General features: G+C 49.9%; 4 protein-coding genes across 4 annotated transcripts; 2 read left to right on the forward strand and 2 right to left on the reverse strand.

The window, feature by feature from the left end:
- Positions 1–211: 211 nt before the first annotated feature.
- On the forward strand, positions 212–2,836 carry ENH_00019280 (PsbP-like protein 2, chloroplastic, related; the record flags this gene model as incomplete). Its single annotated transcript, XM_013579371.1, has 10 exons — positions 212–281; positions 429–538; positions 651–833; positions 1,005–1,139; positions 1,332–1,394; positions 1,592–1,644; positions 1,913–2,011; positions 2,161–2,242; positions 2,529–2,625; positions 2,781–2,836. 10 exons carry the CDS (start codon positions 212–214, stop codon positions 2,834–2,836), a joined length of 948 nt encoding a protein of 315 aa, XP_013434825.1.
- A 1,233-nt stretch (positions 2,837–4,069) lies between these two features.
- ENH_00019290 (pseudouridylate synthase 1, putative) lies at positions 4,070–7,691 on the reverse strand (the record flags this gene model as incomplete). The annotated part of the gene is made up of 10 exons (XM_013579372.1): positions 4,070–4,213; positions 4,456–4,645; positions 4,792–4,865; positions 4,999–5,097; positions 5,330–5,611; positions 5,762–5,992; positions 6,148–6,252; positions 6,401–6,583; positions 6,689–6,951; positions 7,358–7,691. 10 exons carry the CDS (start codon positions 7,689–7,691, stop codon positions 4,070–4,072), a joined length of 1,905 nt encoding a protein of 634 aa, XP_013434826.1.
- A 4,227-nt stretch (positions 7,692–11,918) lies between these two features.
- ENH_00019300 (hypothetical protein, conserved) lies at positions 11,919–14,702 on the reverse strand (the record flags this gene model as incomplete). Its single annotated transcript, XM_013579373.1, has 6 exons — positions 11,919–12,049; positions 12,399–12,544; positions 12,890–12,981; positions 13,113–13,157; positions 13,384–13,477; positions 13,771–14,702. 6 exons carry the CDS (start codon positions 14,700–14,702, stop codon positions 11,919–11,921), a joined length of 1,440 nt encoding a protein of 479 aa, XP_013434827.1.
- A 480-nt stretch (positions 14,703–15,182) lies between these two features.
- On the forward strand, positions 15,183–16,970 carry ENH_00019310 (OSIGBa0115M15.4 protein, related; the record flags this gene model as incomplete). The annotated part of the gene is made up of 1 exon (XM_013579374.1): positions 15,183–16,970. One exon carries the CDS (start codon positions 15,183–15,185, stop codon positions 16,968–16,970), a length of 1,788 nt encoding a protein of 595 aa, XP_013434828.1.
- Between the last annotated feature and the right edge of the window lie 1,899 nt (positions 16,971–18,869).

The following is an 18,869-nucleotide window of genomic DNA, read 5'->3' on the forward strand; positions in this document are numbered from 1 at the left end:
TAAAATGAGTTTGTATGTATTGTGTGGGTTCCGTTTCTTGGCCTCTAAATTGTCTATTTTCGCCGCTGCAGCGGCTCTCTGAGTTTTAGCCTTCCATGGCAGGCAATGTGAATTGAGTCTAAGCGACGAGTTCTACAATTTCTTATACTTGCCACCCTTTAATGACTGTGGTTTCCACCTGAGCTGAACGTCGCCGAGGGAGAACAGAGCAATGGCTCGCCACAGTAAAAACGCAACATCTGCTCCTTTTTATTCTTACCACGAGCGCAAGAAGATCCGCGGTCAGACACGAGTGGAAAATTTCGGATTCCCATGCTCCGGCTACATTGAGCACGGAGTAGCTCAGCTTCGCCTTGCGCAGCTTCGCCGTTTCCAGATGCCTCGTAATGAAATAACGCCCCTCTAATTATTGCTATTTGCTTTTGCAGCTCTGGGAGTTGGGACACTAAAAGGAAGGCTCGACACTCGTGCATGCAGGCGGTTTGAAAGCTGTTGGCTTTGCCTAAGCCCGGCCCGAAATCCTCTGGCGACCCCTCAGGTAGTTTGCTGTTATCCTTGTCCGCGGAGAACACGACGTAGTATTAAAGTCTTGTGGCACGCCACAAAGTTCGTGAGAGTTCCGCCTCAAAAATTTGTATCTTTAATATCAGGGCCTAATCTTCTGCAAGGAATGCCTTTTCCTTAACTTTGAGTCTCAAAAGAAAAAAATCCAGAAGGAGACGAAGGCTTGGGAGGCTCTTCAGGCACAAAAGGAACAGGCAAGCCTCAAGCCACTAATTCTACAATGTAGTTCTTCAGCTTCCGGCGCTAATCAGAATACTAGAGCTTGCAATGTATTTACATAGCCATGAAGAGTGTACAACAACGGAGGCACGAACCCTAAGTAGTTAGTACGTACGTGCGTTAATACTCAACTGCGCTAACCAATCGCAAATTTCGCATGCATCTTGCTCCAAACGGATTGGCTTAAGCTAAATTTATTTTGTGCACCGTTATTTTATCAGGAGGCGGCAGCTGCAGCAGAGGCAAATGCTACAGCGGCGCAACGCGCGTTCCTAGAGGCAGAGGCCTCTCTCACCTTGGAAACATCTGCTGCGCCTGCCCAGACAAAAAATAGTCCTCAGAGTGCAGAAGAATTCGTAAGCAAGTACCAATGCTGGGATCCTGGCCCGCAACCCTTGTACCTGCGGGCTTTCTTTCAGATAATAAATATAGGCTAAACGCGGGCCCTGCTGCCTGTAGCCTTTGAATTCTATGCCAGGGCTTGGGTTCAGAAGCCGATTTCAAGCTATAAACGTTATAGCGCCTCAGGTTTAAGCTTATGTTTGCAGAGACAAACTCTTGAGCAGCCTACCATCAACTCCAAGGAAGAGGCAAGGGCGAAGAACTTCTGGGTATGTGTCCGCCGAAGGGTTGAAGGTCTAAACGGAAATTAGGGACGGACTCAAATGCCTACTGTAATGGCTGTTAGTGTAGTGGAAGGTCTGGCTTGCTTGTAATGCTTTTTCGTTATGGAAGCGCAGAGGAGTTCCTCAGCCCTTACGCTTATGTGTAAAGCTTGTTACTAATGGGTTCTGCTTGCCGCGTTCAGGTGCCAGAGAACACACCAGAGGAGCCTGAGGCGAAGCCCAAGGAGCCCCAGAAGTGAGTTTGCGTGTCACATTCTGTTTTGGTCTGGGTTATTCTCCTTGAATTGATCGTTTCAATTCACGTACGTAGCTTCCTGTTCTTTGTGCCCGCGCTTGCACGCGTTTAGTCTAGAAACATGTTATTTTAGAAAAGCCCTGGTGTTGCGCTTATTCGCTCGGGAGTCAGTGTCCCTTGCAGCACTTCTTTTGAGACCATGCTCATGCTGTTGCGCCTGCAAAATGTTACCACTGCTTCAAGTGGTCCATTTTTGCGTCGTTTTCAGAGGGTTTTGCTGCCCCATTACGGGGGCCCCACTACGCATCAAGCAGCTTATCACTGTTAAGCCAGTTCTTGCTTCCAAAGAAGACACCGAAAACACGCGGTGAGAAAACTGCTTTCTTTTCCTGGTTTTTTTTGTATATCGGCTCTTTTCTTTGGCCTGTTATGTGCCGTCAAGCAGGGAGATGTCCCGATTCCTGTGACCCACGGTGGAGTTGCTGTTTGTTATCCGCTCTGTTGTGTTCCCTACAGATGGCTCTGCGCTCTAAGCGGCCGTGAAATTTCGCACCAGAAAGCGGCGGTTGTAAAGTCGACAGGCCAAGTTATCCTCCTTGTACGCTTTGCATTGTCTGCTTCTTTGGTTGCCCGTATATTTGACCTCCTGTGAAGTTTGTAGAGTGCACTTGCTTTTTTGCCCCGGCGAAGGTAGGTGTATTCCAGCCTTCTTACTAATCTTGTTCTGTAAATTTGCGTTGCATTCTGGTGGGTTGTTGAGGTGCATGGTGGGTACTTCTCAGTTTCCCGTTTGCCTTGACCTTTTTTTCTTAGTTTTATTGTACGTATTTGTTGCGAAGCATGATGATGCGAAAGTATAGCTGCATTCACGTACGGTTGCTTAGGAGTATCTGGAGAAGCTTGTCTTTGGAAAGAAAGGAGCACTCACCTCGGGAGTTATTGATAGAAAAGACACGGTGGCTCTTATTCCTGGGGGCACAGGTGCGTTGTGCGAGTGAATACGAAAAGGGAAAGGTAGTAGGACTAGTGTGGGCAGTGGCAAATTTGCTAGCCGCAGAAGAGGAAACAGCAGAAATCGCGTTGTCAGTAACAACTGTAGAAGTCGGTTTCACTGCCTTTTTGGGCTTTGTGAGCAGGCTTTAGTGCGCACAATAATGTGGAGGTCGCAGTGGCGAGGCCTAACGTCCAGTAGCTCATCCGGGCGTTTACCTGTCTGCCGTTGCTCCTCTCCTGTGTCGCTCCTTCGCAATGGCGTTTTTTGTTTTAGCGCCAGAGGTGGCCAGAGGTGGGATGCTTGGGTGGAAAGGCAGCTGTCCCTGCTCTGTAGGAACGGCATTTTGAGGAAATCTTTTTTGTCCTTTTCATTTTTCGATTACCGAATGGCTGTAGTGTAAAGGTTCCATTATATGAACAGCTATAAGGCTTTTTCCGGTTAGGGTTGTCGAGGAACTCTCAAGTTTACGGATCTATTAGCTTCCCTGATTTTGTTCACAGGGAAAGGCAGTACATAGCTGAGTGCCTGCTCACTAATCGGCCGCTTGTCTGAAGAGCTGAATCGTCAGTCTGGCCTGCAAACAGGCCAGACTAACGATTCAGCTCTTCAGACCGCAGGCCGCACTGTTGACTATCGAAATGAGGGCATATTTCGCTGGGGCATATTTCGCTGGCGGCAAACCTGTTCTGTTGAAAGCAAAGACAAAAAAATGAGCTAGACAGAATCCAGCTCCTGTGATGTAGGTACAACCATCAAACAAAGGCTAGGACGCAATGCGTGTCACACTTTTGAAATGAGGCATTCAAGGCACACTACTTGAGATGACACTGCAGCCACCACCTTTTGAGGCGCAGAATCGCGTCACTGAAGAGCCCTTAGAAGCCACTCCGAGTGGCTGGTTGCCAAACAGGGAGACGGATGCTGAGGGCACCTTGCAGCTACTGCTGCTGCTGCTGCTAGTTGCAACGCTGTTGCTGCTGCGATCATTAAGACCGCGGCTCATAGAATAGCTGTGTTGAGCGCAGCTGCTTGCGGATGCTCCAGAAGGCCGCATCTCAGTAGCTGCACTTGGGGCGAAGTGGCTGCTGTTGCTCCTACTCCTGCTGTAGGGTTGGCGGCTGGAGGTACCAGAGCGAAATAGTGCTTTTAAAGTACTGATGTGCACTAACCGCTTGACGGGACTGTTTTTTTCGTTGGAGTTACCGCTGTGTCTGCTGCTGCTATTTGGCTTGGCCTCTCTCCCTGAGTTGGGGGTCGAATGCGCCTGCAGCACACACGGTCACGAGCTTCAAAGACAACAAAAGGTATTTCTCCATATTCTATTCCCTGGAGAAGATAACAAATGTGCGAGCCTGTCGTGAAAGCTGCTTCTCTTCTGCGCTGTGAAGTGCTGTTCGATGCCGAAATGTTGCTAAAGAAATACAATCGTTTCTACACCTGAAGGCTGCTGCTGGAAGCAGCGGCGTACGCCACCACGGTTTCCTTGACGGCCTGCAATTTCTTCTTGAAAGCATCAATGTCTTCGTGTCGCCGCTGCTCTGCCGCAGCCAATTCCACCTTGGCGTGAACCAGCTCCTATCAAGACACAGCAGAAAACCCAACGACCTAAACATGGCACAGCAGTTACGCGAACGGTAGTAAAGGCATGCAGCAATAGGCATTCACGACCAAAAAAACACTGACCGAGATTCGAAACCAATAGCTGGAGGATACGCCAAAAAGTCAGAAGCAACATAGTTTACGAAGCTAAATGCAGCATCAAACTTGGGCAGCGGCAATAACAGCGCAGGCTTAGTCAGCTATGCTCTATGCGTCACCTTTTCAAGCTCTTCTATGCGCTTTGCTTTGGCTGCAAGCTCGAATTCCTGCTGCCTTTGCTGCTGCTGTTGTTGCTGCTGCCACTCCCGTTGCTGCTGCAGCAACATTTGGTGTTGCTGCTGGGCACAGGACCAGGCTGCCTGCGTGGGAAGCCGCTGCAGTGTTTCCTCCTGACAGCGAACTTTCTCCCTGCATATCAACAGCGGTAATGTGATGGAAACGATATTAGAGGGGGATAAGTTCCTGTGCAAGGTACGAAGTATGCCTAGCTGCAACTACAGCAAAACGTCCAAGCAACTTCTAGTTGTGTCCTGACTGGCGTTACGTCGAACTACCTGAGAGCTTCCGCCTCTTCTCTAGATGCGTTTAGCTTTTGCAGCGCTTGCTGGTGCACGGACTGCGTCTCTCCCTACGGACAGGGCACGAAAAATAGCAGCGCAGTATGGCAATGCCCGTCGTACTGTTGTTTCTTCTGTTCTCGCCGCGTATACTAGCCCCTCCCTTGCCACCTGTACTGAGACAATGCTTCTGAAGGAACTGACTTGTTTTTGCTGCATCTCTTGAAGGGCCTTCCTGAGATCACCAATCGTTTGGTCTTTAGAAACGCGCAACGACTCCCTCATTTCCGACGCCTCCACAACCTGCAGATACTTTCGAAATGAAACTACTTAGTGCAAAATCCGCAAAGTGCAAGCAAGCCGCTCTCAATAGTGATGCGAGCCTAAAGGATATTTCGGATGTCATAAGGCACGTGATACCGTTGTCGTTGATAAAGCAGTTACTGCGAAACATTCTTTAATGACTGCACTGAGTCGGACAGATGAAGCTGCCTTTGCGGTTTGCAGATTAACCTTGTACACCTCATAGTAATACCTGCCGTTGCAGTGAAATGATTTGCTCCTGAAGGATTGACGCGGAGTCAGAATTGCCCTTGGTTTGATGCAGCTGCTGCTGCTCATGTAACTGTTTCTGCAGCAGCCGTACTTCGTTTTGTGCTGTATTTTTTTCCCTTGTCTCATAATCTAATTTATTTTGAAGTTGTTGAATTTCCTGCTCCTGCTGTTTTACTTGTTGCAACAGGATTACCATCCGCTCCTCCTGTAGCATATGTGGCGGCTGATGCTGCAACTGCTTATGGACTTCCTCCAGCTGTTTCTGCAGTATAGAAGATTGCACCAAACTCGAACGATTTGATTATGTCGTCGGTCAAAGAAACGCATAAGTGCGTTTTTATTCCGTGATGCAGACAAAGCAGCTTGCTGCCACAAGTAGCAGCGGCAGCAGCGACAACAAACAATAGCATACCTTGTAGGCATCAGCAATCAGCTGCATGCCATCCCTTTCAGCCTGCAGCTGCAGCAGTTGCTGCTGCTGCTCGCAGCTCTTCTGTTGCATCTCCTGCTGCTGTAGCGTAAGTTCGCGGGTTTGCTGCTCTTGCTGTTGCAGGCGTTGTTCTGCTGCGTGCAGCTGTTGTTGCAGGGCAGCTGCTCCTGCGCTACCATCTCCCTTCTCTCTCACTTTTTGTAGTTGCTCAGCCTGCGCAAAAGGTACGATAACTAGCAATTGCTAGCTGCTGGCAGCAGCAAACGCAGCAGCAGCTTAGATTTTGATCCGTCATATTTGTTTCAACATCTGCATACCCTGCAGTGGTCGTCTGCATTACGACTAGTGCTGATCGTGCAAGTTCTTACTGCTGCAAGCTGCTGCTCCTGCGCTGCAGCAAGTGCTGTATGCAGCTCGTCAATCTGAGCAAACAGCTGCGCCAACTGGGGGTTCGTCATTTGCCGATCCTCTGCCTGCGAAGTACCAAAACAAGTAGCTGGTACGTGTTTCTTGCGCTTCTACTGATACATGTGATGCATGAAGCGTTGCATCTATTTATGCTAGTGCTTGTGCCCAATTGGGTGAAGCTGCTGCTGTTGCTGCTATGAAGCTGTTACATACCTCCATGAGAGCTACTTGCCGCTGCAAACTCGCTATCAGCTCATCCTTTTGTCTCAGCTCAACCTGCTGCTGCTGTTGCTGCTGCTGTGATTGTTGTGTTTGCTGCCTCTGCTGCCGCTGGCTTTCGGCAGGAGACAATTCCGCTGGGGTGGTCGCAGTGCCCGTGGACACAACTTCCTGCAACTAAGCACCAGCAGAAACAGCAAAAGATGCTGCACCTCAAGATCTAAGTCCAAAGTAATAACAAAAACGCACATATAGCTGGCATTAGCTGCCGTGGAGACATACTGGTCGCTGGATTTTCTCAATGGAGGGAGTCTTTGCTGCCCCATCATTGAATGCTGGAGTAGCTGCTGCCGCTTGCTGCTGCTGTTTCGGTGCAGTTTCCTCGAAGGTCGGCATTTCTAAAGAAGAAGGCAGTGTATCCTTATGCGGCAGGCGCAGCACCGTGGGCTGACAAGCTTCTACTCCAGCAAGTAGTGCTGCTGCTGCTGCAGGTGTCAACGATCGTTTAGCCCCAGCTGCCGGCTGTGGAATAGGTGAGGCCTCGGCTGCAGCATTGCAAATCACATGCAGTACATAAACGCGGACTTAAGGTTGAAAAGGGTTAGGCCAGCATAGCATAGCCGAAGACCACGTTACTAGGACCAGCAGCAGATGGTCTTGCCTTCAGTGCCCTGGACCTGCGGCAGGCGTGCGTTTGGTGGTGGAGATACAAGAGCAGAGCAAACAGACAGGCAGTCTTCCTCATCTGCGCGAACACACAGAGACAGCAGCGGCCAATTGGGAAACAGCAACTCCACCAGCAACAGCTGCACGTGAACAGCTTGACCGGGACGCTGACGTAATAGGGTTGCGAAAGGCAGCGATCCAGTTGCTACAGCAGGCGCTAAAATCACGCAAGTGAGCAAAGCAGTGATAAAAAGCGCTGTTAGCACTGTTTGAGCCAAGTCTGACCCGCAATGAGTCCCTCTAACTTCGTGCACGAAAAGGATATAACAAAGTGCCCGCTTGTCTTTGTAAGAGGCAGCTCCAGTGACTGAGTATGAGTTCCTGTCTTGTGAGCAGCAACAAGAGACGCCAAGTCGAAAGATGCCTCAGCCACTACTATCCCCGTCTCTCTTGTGTCCGCTGCTGTCTCAGGGGACAAAGACACGGAGGCAACAGCTGAATTGTCCCGAGGCAAAACTGAAGAAGAAGACACCGACGGCGACGGGCGCACTCGAGGCAGTAGACGCCCGCCCAGACGACGTGACTTCGAAATATCCACTAGCTGGAAGTTAGAAAGCATGAGCAATCAGGCAAGCACAGCATCCGATATATTAAAGCAACACCGAAGGATTGTTTTTTTGTAGGGAAAATCGTGTGGGTTGTGGAAAGGCTGTTTTTGTTTGCGCCAAGCGGCGCAGTCTCCACAGTGGCAACAGTAGGATCAAGACAACAGTGGAAACAGATACGTGACCTCGCAGACAACGCATTGGCAGATGGCAACTGATGTGGACAAGTGAAAGCTCAGTACTGATGCAAAGAAAAATCAACAGAGGAGGGGAGTAAAGCGCGCATTTAAGAGGGTGGGTGAGGCGCAGGAACTAAGACGGTAACGAAGTCACTGAGGGCCTTCTTTAATCACACCTGCAGTTGTGCCTTTTTTGGAAGAAACACGCTTCCATCAGCTCCCGCGATTCCCGGTGCAGCAGCTTCTGTAGCAGGGTCAACCCTAGATTTGGGCCGCTTGATGCTACTGCTGCTCTCCGGGCTTCCTTTGGGTTTAAAAAGCGTCGCATTGCATTGAAGCGGAATATTCAGATTAATTTCATTGTCTCCCTTCGCCAACTCAATGGTGGCGCTCCCACGCACCCGTCGGGGTCCTACAAAGAGACGGGCAACAAAGCCAACAGCTTCACGGTGGCATCAGCAGAGCGAGCAGCAACAACGGCAGCAACGCTGGCACCGACGAGGGCTAAATTAAGATTAATAACACAAAGAACCAGCGACAATAGCACAGGGCTCAAGCGAGAGCACCAGCAGGGGGAGCATTGTACGGAACGTGTCATGGGCAATGGAGCAGCGAGAGCGCGCTTGCCTCGAGTGAGGTCCACGACGACAACCGCCGGCTCCCCCAATTTAATTTTGAGGGACTGTACGGTAATGCAAAAAGTATACTTGGTTGCAGCCTCTCGCAGATGGCGCACAGCACGGAGCACGCGCGACATCTTGCGGCTGTATGTTCAGCACTTCCCTGTGAGCACAGAGCATGGGCTACCTCTACTCCGTTCGCTTAAAAAGACCGAAAGCTTGCTTTTACTCAAACTCTGAATCTTGTTCAATGAAACCAGCAGCTTGCATGCAAGGGTAGAGCTGCCGTTTTTGTCTCCTGCTGTCTGCCTGAAATATTTACGGAAATGGCCCGCCTAGCAAATTGCCTGTGTCCCCAGGAATAGGTCCATTTCCTGCCCCTCTCCCTACGATTCAAACGGATTGAGCGCTTTTATGTAGAGCAGGACCGCATAAACCGAAAACTCCCTTTTTCAATGGTTCTCTGGGCGTGCTGGACAAGTCACCCCACGCCTGCGAGCTTCCCGCTGTTGGAGAGCAAGGCCGGCGTCAAGCACCAAAAAGTAGCTTAGCTGAAATAATACAATGTTTCATGAAACGCGCTTGGCTGTATTTACTGATAAAGACACAAGCCCCAATAGGGTAGCAAATGATAGCCCTGTGATATACTCAAAGGAGCAGACAGAACGGCTTCACCACCGAGTTTTGGTCCAATGCTCGGGGTAGAGAACTCGAAGAGGTATTCTGTGCTGCTAAATATGTAACAGAAAAAATAATAGAAAGTAGAACTGTGTGTAACAGGTAGTCGTCAGATAGAGCTGCCGAAACGTGGTCGGCTGTCACCAGCATTCAATTGCATCACGTTTCTTGGGAGCCAGCTCTTCTTAGAGTCGTAGAACACTTGAAAAAAAGATCATATCAATACTGATGCGCACAAGCACCTTAGCAATTTAATTCAAGAGTAACGATTATTTTTTCTTGCGTGCGACCGAGCAGCAAGCAGGCCATGACGTTGGCGGGCCGCTGCTCGCTCAAGCCCCACTGCGGAATGAACGCCTCAGAAAAAATATATATTACCACCTCGGGCCAAATCAAATTCGATTCCGGCAATATTGAATATCTGCAGCTCAAAACACCCTCATCCGGAAATAAGCGTGAGAGTGCGTAGCGTCTTGGCGCCATCCAGTAACAACTCTTTGAATCACTATCGCCTTTCATTCGACACCTCCCGATAACGCGAAATTCAAAACTTGCATAGGTAAAGAGGTCCTTTCCTCTTCGTCAGGGAGTGCTGGGAGGCTCAAAGTCGAGTTTGACTGCTCCCTTTGCTTGCCTAGCTAACGGTTATTCAACAACGCAAAGCCGTCTCAAATAAAATAGTAATATGAATCCCGTACCCGTAAAAGGAGACTATTTAAAATTTTCGCCTCCCCAAATGATGCCCGTTGAGCAGCACAACGTACAATGAAGGGAAACATCATTGCATAACGAGCTAAATTCTTCGCAGCTCACTATACCCCATGGGGTCAAAACCTTTATGGCAGCAAACTGGCAAAGGTTTTTACTTCTGCGTGCACTGCAGGCATTAAGCAGGCAGCGCCAAATGGGCTCAGAGGTATCTTACCACGCTGAGCTGTGGTTGTGCTTCCCATTTATTCTGCCCAGCAGAAGCTGTCCAGAAGAAATCAATGAAAACTGACTCTTTAATGAGTAAAGAACACAGACTGCAACTGCTCTCCCAGATGGAACGGCCTGCTGGCACAACAGGCCCCTACTGAGGATGGCGGATACCGTTCTACCAATGTGAAAATTCTCCATTCATAAACGTATGAAGCTTCCACTGGGAAGCTCAGTGAAACAAATGTTCGATCGAAATAGTGCGATAATGTTAATGAGACATGCAATACCTCCTAGGTGCTTCTGCTACTCTCATGTGCCATGATATGGACAGATAATACGGCTGCGTCACAAAAGAGACGCCCGTGGACTGCGTCACTGTTTTGCGATTGCATCAAAATCAAAACATTGCTCGTTATCAAGACAGTGTCATGCCTATCTATTGCTGGATGCCTTTAAAGGTGGCCTTACCAGTAGGTGTGAAGCTTTTGTTCATCTCGTAACGTATTGGCGGCCTCAGTAAAAGGCTTTTTTGCAAAAATTTTCCCATGCACATAAACTTGTTTTTACAACTGTGCGTCGATAGCCTGCGTGCGCTCTGAAGAGCAATTGCATTTACTGTAACGAGCCATATTTCAACGAGCGTGCGGGAACAACACGGTTCATTTCCTCTAATTTCGTGCGTGCGAAATGACTCAATTACGCGTGAAGAGGGCGCCGAAGCACCGTAGCTCAGTGGGAGAGTGGGGGGCTCATAACCCCCAGGTCCATGGATCGAAACCATGCGGTGCTAAACCTGGTGCCATTTTGAGTTTCCTGCAATCCATTTTTCGAATATGTTGCAAGAATAACATGCTGTAACCGATCGCACTAAGGCATACCAATGCAAAGCCTTTTCCCTTGAGTAGATTGTGCTGCTCAAGTGGGCAAAAAGCAGCAAATGACGCCTGCAGCCAGTATCCTAACTGTTTGCTTGATTCAGAGCCCCCCTAGTAGTATTAGCTCGAGATTGTAGTGTTTCACGCAGCTGTCTCCGCTGATCCTTGCATTCGCAACATTGAATCATTAGACTGAGAGCTTTCCTAGTGTAAGCCCTCAAATACAGTATTAAGCACGACAGTATGGTCAAAAAATGCCCTTCAGGGTCACACCGTTCCGAATGTGTATATTAGCAAAGTAGGAACAAGTAAACAGGCCCATTGTGCCCTGCAAGTGGACTGTCTGTTCGCGGCTGGAATGTGGAAGTGGAGCTCACGGGTTCAACTGTGGTGGCGTTCATTAAAAACGTAAGCAAAGCTCGCAGAAAGTACGATTCGCCGTGATTGCAGCAAAAGTAACCATAGTGCAGACGCTTTGCTTAGCAGTCCGCCGCCTTCGGCGCGCCCCTGGTTTCTGCTCGCTGTTCGTTGTGTGCGCCGAGGTTTGAAGACTTGACTCGAAATATGGAGCATTATACCGCGAGAATTGACTACTAGGCTGTAAACGGGCATTTCTACAACTTGCATCTCTTACCATATATCCAAACATACTACTAAACCACGCAGCAACACAGACTTTGGGAAGCGGAGCCAGGCTCCAAGCTCAAGTATGTTGACTGAAGTAAATAAGTGTAACTAGCTAGTGGGCTGAACGACTAAGTGTAACCGCAGTGAAAGCCGTCTACAAGAAGCTCCATTCACCACAAAAAACCTCCATTTCAAAATGTAATACCCCAAGCACCAGGGCCCTGACGCGAATGCCCTAGAAGCTAGCAAGCGAGTTCGCCTTGTCTGCTGTGTTGCTGCTGGAGTTCAATATTTTCGTCTGCTTATCTTGCTGCTGCGGGTCTTGGCCTTTTAGGGCCAGTTCACGAGTTTCTGCACAATGCTTTTAAACGCTCCTCTTCGTAGCCATTCCCGCGAACGACTCCGTCCCACCGGTAGCCAGGCTTAATACCAAACCTGTTGGGTGGAGCGTCGTGGGGACACTTTGGCCTCTCTGAGCACGAAAACAAATGAACGATCCGTGCGGCTAGGTAGGCCTCAAAGAAAGCTGTTTATATTGCAGTTAGCTTGCTGTGCTCTCGATGATGTCTGCTTTCAGTGCTCCGTGTGTGGCATCTGACAATACGACAGTGAATACTGTTACGCAGTGCGAGCAGCGGATGCACCAACTTCAGCGCTCATCAGAGAAAAAGCAGCACGCGGTGGCCTTGCAGAGCAAGCTAACTGCGAATTCTTTGGGAACTACAAATGACAGCACTGGGATCCTGCCCTTATCCAAATCTGATTTTGCACAAGCACCTCTGATTTGTACGTAAAGCTCCATGGGCTTTGAGCTATCTTACGGTGTTTTTTCTCTCGATCCACGTCCTCTTTCCCCTTTTGCTTCCGGTCTAGGCCCTGAGCTGTGTTTGACGGCGCCTTCGCCAGCGGATCGTCCCACCGGTCGCGTGCTCTTAATTCGGCGTCGTGTTCTTCGTCAATATCATACCTGGGATGAAGCACATCAGCAGGAGGGCCACATATACATTCACGTATGAGCATCCGCAAACGTAACGACGATGTATTATCCACTCCTACTCTACTCTCCCTTCTCAAGTCCTATAGCAATTCCCTTTGCGCAGATAAAGGCAAAATGCAAGCTGCTGGAATGAGTGGCGTGAATAGTGAATAGAAACAAGGCCCTGACACGATGGATCCGCACCCACGAAGAAAGCGCAAACATCAAGGATCCAACACAGAGCAACTCGTTTTCTACAGACACATCTCCCACTTCATTTCCAGTTATTTTTCGTGCAGCTAAAAGGATCGCTGAACGCAAATGCAGACACCTCACCTTGCGAATGGTTGCTTCGCGATTTTTTCTTCTTCCTTTTTCTTCGCTTCCAAGTCCTCCTTCTGCTTGAGACCGGAGCCCCATTCGAGTACCTATACAATAAGGAGAACAGCTCAAGAAATACTCAACCACGAAGGCTCATGATTGGTCAGCAGAGAGTGATAGGCCCCATTATGGCTCCCTGCTGATTACCATAGCACCAGCATGCTAAGAGCACACTAACCGGAGCAGGGCCTCTCTCCCGCGGTCTTTTCCTCCCCTTTGTTCCCTGAATGGTTATAGCACAAAAACCAACGCAGACTGGACAAAGAGACATAAGTAAATAGCAGCTTTAGCCCCTACTCCACAAAATGTACGGTTCACCTCCCCAAGTGACACTCCACACATGCGAGCGCCTTCCTGCACATTGCTGAAACCCTGAAATCTAAATGCAAGAGCGTCAACCCTGAAGCCCAGTACATTATAAGCCTCACGCCCATATAGTGTAACCGCACTTCAAGGGTCAGCCATTCCTCTTCAGATATAATGCGTCCTTCTCTGTCTCGAAAGATGACCCGACTGGCTGGCACTTCACCTCCTCGATTACTGCTGCACCCACCCAAAAATCATTAACCCTAGAGCAAGTATTGTGTGACCTTAAAACACACCAGAGTCCACATTGCCGCCACCTAACAACGAGCTAGAAGGTGTCGCTGCGGATCGCCATATGGAGCTCCAAGTCAAGTGTTGAAAGAAAACATGGCCACGAAAACACAAACGGCAGCAGCAAACGCTGCTGCTGCAGCTCCTTTGCTGCAGCAGCACAAACTGCTGCTGAAGCTTCTCTGCTGCAGCAGCATAAGCTGCTGCAGCAGAGAATCACAAAACAATTAAAGTCTTACTCTCCCTCCGCATCTCCTTGGGCTGCGCTTTCTCTGCGGCGTCTTGGCGGCGAAAGGTCCCGATCCCTAGCGTCCCCTGCGTCCCGTTCCAGCACTGGGTCGAGATGGGCATCATAACCTCTGGAGCTGCCGCCACCTCGCAAAGACGCAGCAGGAGATGCATGCCTCCTCGGAGGAGACAAATCTTTGTCTTCTCCTTCACGCCCGAGGGAAAGAGAGCGCTGCGACCTTCTGGGAGGCGAAAGATCTCTGTCGCTGCCCTTTCTGGGTGGAGACAGATCTTCACCTTGAGACGTTTTCCTGCCTCGTGATGCAATACATTTTCCAGTCGTCCTCCTCTGAGGCGAAGGGCTGTGGTCTGTCTGTCTTACCGGAAGCGCGCTGTCAGCTGGAATTTCTCTTCGCGCCCGTCTTTTGTCATAGGGAGAAGGGGCTGCAACTGGAGACACCGCACGTTCAGCCAACGATTCATCAATGGCAAAGACCTCCTTCCAAGCATTGTCCACTTCTGGGTTCTCTACCTCGGAGGTAACCCCCTCCTTAGGGCTCTTGGGTTCCCTGGACCCGCCACGAGGCCGAGCCCAGCCCTCTTCTTTAGCGATCAGCTGCGCTACCTTCTTCTTTTCCTCTTCATTTAAAACAAGGGTCTGACCATCCTCCCCCACTACGTGTACTTCCTCTTCTTCTGAGTCCGGCAGTTCTGGCTCGTCTTCCTCGTCGGCAAATAAAAATTTGTCACCGTTGGCGTCCCGTCGCAGCACCTTGAAGAGAGTCTTCTTGGTACGGGCCCGTGAAGCATTCTGTTTGGGAACAAGGCAGCCGTCAAGTTCGTCGTCACTACGAAGCTTGAGGCCCCCTTGGTTCACAGGGGGCCCCCTAGGTCGCCTGGGCCCCCTCAAATATTTTTTCAAAAACTCCGGCTTACTTGTCATCGCTTTTCATGCCCATTATTGAACGAATTTAAACAGAAGTTCCAGCTACGACAGCGAGTTGAAACCATCCCTAATACATCTGTCTGTTGGGTCTGTAAGACAGCACCCCTGCATGCAACAGCAAGCGGAGGCAACAACAAAAGAATGCTGGAAATGTAGAAATGTGTTTGTTCCCTCCAAATTCCCGAAAAATGTTTGAAGGACTTTTTTTTTAGGTTCATGTCATGTCATACACTTGTAGGCAAGTCTACCTGGCATCACCACTCAGCGGCACGCCCTCCAGCTCCAGGGGAAGTTCATTTAATTTATACGCTGGCCAAATAGCTCAGTATATGCATCTTCTAACAAGTAAAGACAAGCAAAGCTTTATGCCTGCATTTGCTTATCTTTCGGGCATCTTTTTTCGCCGTACTGATTATCTGGTCACACCTCATCTCAAGTAGTGCCAGCCGCAGCCGGACGTCTCGAAGCAAGCAGCAAATGCTACCCGAGCCGCATCTAAACAGATCCGGGGGTCCACCAAGGCCACCAAAACCGGCCGAGAGCACAAGCAGCGTCTCTACTTCCGACGAATCGGGCAGGGAAACTAGCAACGGCAACTGTAACACGAGCAACGGCAACACAAGCTGCAACAGCTCCAGCAGCTCGAAAGAGAATGTCACAACGAAAGAGGCAGAAGCCACATCATGCGAAGACGAGCTGCTTAAGCTATCCGCCACAGGGTCAGGTGGTAGAGCCTCGGATGAAGATGGAAATGAAACGACTTCTTCCATGCTACGGGCACCTGTGTTTGTCTTACGTTCATTCCAGCAGTTTATTTCGTCGTTTTCTCACATATTGACCCGGCTGCCTGGCATTGTGCCTTTGTTTAGCAAGAAATGCCCCAAAGTTGACGCATATCAGTTCAAGCTTTTTGCGGTCGCTTGTGTCATGCTATTGGCTTTGCGGCTACGGCGCTCCCGACAGGCTAGTGCAGGTCCATTGGCCCAGAGCGGGGTCCCTGGTGAACAAGTGTCATCCACCTCTTCTACCTCACCGCGAACTAGCTCACGGATGCCTCTCATGCCCATAGGCTCCCTTTTCGGTTGGTGCGCCCCACGACGACGGTCGAAGGCGCAAAATGAAATATCGTTCTCACAGGTGCTGCAGCTGGTGGCAGCTAATGCAGTAGAGGAGGTGCAGTACTGTTCTGGGTCTCGTTTGTTGTTATTATTGAAGGACAAGAGAAAACTAACATCCCATCTCGTTCCTGGGGCTGAAGCGGCTTTCTTCCGCGCTGTGGCTGCGCAGGTGCCCCGATTTCAGTCTGTGAGGACGGCGACAGTCTCGGACGTACTATCTTTCTCGTTCCCCATTTTCTTTCTCATCGTTTGGTTTTGCTTATTGCGCTCCCTAATAAAGCCTCTGAAGGGAGGCAAGGACACAGGCACAGACAGAGGGCTGGAGGCTTGCCCTCCCGCTGCGTCCTTTGCTGACGTTATCTGCAAGCAGAAGCATGAGCTGCAGGAGATTGTATTGCTCCTGAATGGGGAGGGTCTGTACACTGCAATGGGTGCCCGGCTACCGCGTGGGGTGTTACTGGTGGGACCGGCTGGCACTGGCAAAACGTTGCTAGCTCGGGCTGTAGCAGGAGAAGCCTCTGTAGGCTTTTTGTCCGTCGCAGCATCGGAATTTGTCGATACGTTTGTGGGCCAAGGGGCTCGAAGGGTACGAGAGGTGTTTCAGGCCGCCAGGAAGAGGGCCCCTTGTGTGTTATTTGTCGACGAGCTCGACGCTCTTGGTAGCCGCGTAGGCCCTGTGGGATTATCCAGCGGACACGAAGAATATGTGCAAACAATAAACCAGTTCCTTATGGAGATGGATGGGGTGACAGGAGGTGCTGGTGGTGTTGTTGTTGTTGGAGCGACAAATAGGCTGGATGCTATCGACGAGGCCCTTCTGCGATCTGGGCGTTTTGATCGTCACATTTACCTGGATCTGCCATCACTTGAAGAAAGGCATGAAATATTGAAATTGCATGCAAAAAGAAAAAGGATGCAACTGGGAATAGATGCGTGGTCCCACCTACAGGCCATAGCCGAGGCTGCCGAGGGCCTCAGCGGGGCAGACCTTGAAAACCTATTGAATGAAAGTATCTTCAGGGCAGTCAGGAGGGGTGGAGATGCTGTCGACCGTCAAGCTCTGGATGAGGCACTGTTGACTCTACTACAGCGGAAGCACACACAAGCACGAACGCAAACAATGACTCAGAGAGGGCTGTGTCTGTAAAGCCTTTTGGCCTCAGGCTGGCTGTGCATGGGTTTTTTTCTCGTTCAGGAAAACACGCGTAAAACAATAACAGAAAATGGCACAGACGTAGAGAGGCACACCAGAGCGATTTGTACCCAGATGCAGGGGGAGTAAAATCCAGCAAGACCTGTAAAGAGATTGCTTGGCTGTGGGCATCCACAATTTTAGCTGATACTACCAACAACTAGCAACCGCATCTTTTCAGGGAATATTGTGTGATTGCTCTATTCTCCAGTAAACTACAGCTTTGAACCATTCATTGCATTCACAGCCCTTCTTTTGCGCTACAACGAACATTTACTGGCCTTTGAGGATCTTTGCTCGCTATTTGGGGTCACCCATTGGATGACTGCAAGCCACCTGAGGAGGACAACGACTTCCAGGAAGACCTGATGACGCGGTTCCTCACCATATACAGCGATTTTTCGCTCACGGCCTCACTCAACAACCACTTGGAGGCAGTACATGTTTGCACTACCTTGGTAGCACGCAAAACATCCTTGGGGCAATTTCTCACGCATTAGTTATACTCGTTAGGCTAGGAGAAGCCAGCGGAACCAGTCGAACAAACAGCACACATCATCTAAACGGTTGTGACTAGCCGAGTTCGAAGTCGGCGTCTGTGAAGAGTTTGGGGATGAAAAACGAAGTATTTGGCAAGCTCTGTTTCACCACTGTAGAATGTGTTGGGGCCATGCGGGTATTGGTTGGGAGGCAAATAGCAATCCCTAAGCACCAGTTTACAGCCGCTGTTTCAGCTGTGCTTTCACGTCTCTTGTGTCAAAACTGAAGCAGGAAAGTTCATGTCATCAAGGTGTGGGGATTGTATGAGAGCTCGTCTAGTACTATAGTCCTGGGGGGATGTGACTGAGGACAAGGTGTTTTTCGTTCTGTGCATCCAGGGCCCCATACAGACATCGGTAAGGTCTAAATTTTATATCAATGCGTCTCTTTGAGCTGCGTGGTTACGTGCTTTCGTTTGCACCGCGTGCATCAACACCGCAAATGTTCTGGCAAAGTCCACAGATCTGCTTTGCCGTTCTGGCTCTTTGGGACGTTTATCCCAGGAAGTGACTGCTTCAGAAATTTCATTTGCCACTGGGCTGTGAGCAGGGGACTGCGTGGCAAACGTCACCGACATCGCAGGCCATCAGGGACGACGGCGCTCCCCGCCGTGTACAACAGGCAAGGACCAGCCCCTTGATTCCATCACAAGGAAGCTGATTATCTTCAAGGGGCGACTTAAACAGGAAATGCGCTGTACGAAAAGACAATGGTCCTAACTTCCCCCAGGAATGCGTGCAGCTGAAGAACAAGCAGGCCGTCTCACAATGTGCACTCTTGGGAAGTGTATGTCAATCGCAGCTGACGGACTCTCAGCACGAAAACTTGTGGCTGATGTATGATAAATTAATTACTTCTTCACTTTGTATATATTTTCACTGTTGTGCGTACGGCTGTGTGCACTGTGCACTGCTGGGCAGTTAGGTGAACAGAAATTGATGGGCCCTCTGGCAGCAAACCTACTAGCCTGGCCATGATAAGATTATTTCTTTTATTCGCTGTAAACCATGAGTGCTGGGGACACTGCTGTGCGGTTTGTTCCGGCTATGCCCCCGCAGTGCAGAGTTGGCGGGCCTCCCGATCGCATGCGTCGTTCGCCCGTTCGTACTTCAATCAAAATAACGGATAGCACCAGTGGCTGTTCAAGATGTTTAGCATTTCTTATTTAAAAAGGACGCCTTGATACAGCTTACGGTTTTGCCGAGACTTCCATAAGATTGCTGGAGGCGGTGACAATAGCATCCGGCACCTTCAGGCTCGACAGCGTTCAGCGGCCGTTTGCCCTACTCAGAGTTTTTTTTTGTAGCTCACAAA

The sequence above is a fragment of the Eimeria necatrix genome, genomic scaffold (genome assembly GCF_000499385.1).
Source record: "Eimeria necatrix Houghton genomic scaffold, Enh_scaff164, whole genome shotgun sequence".
Classification (NCBI taxonomy): Eukaryota; Apicomplexa; class Conoidasida; order Eucoccidiorida; family Eimeriidae; genus Eimeria; species Eimeria necatrix.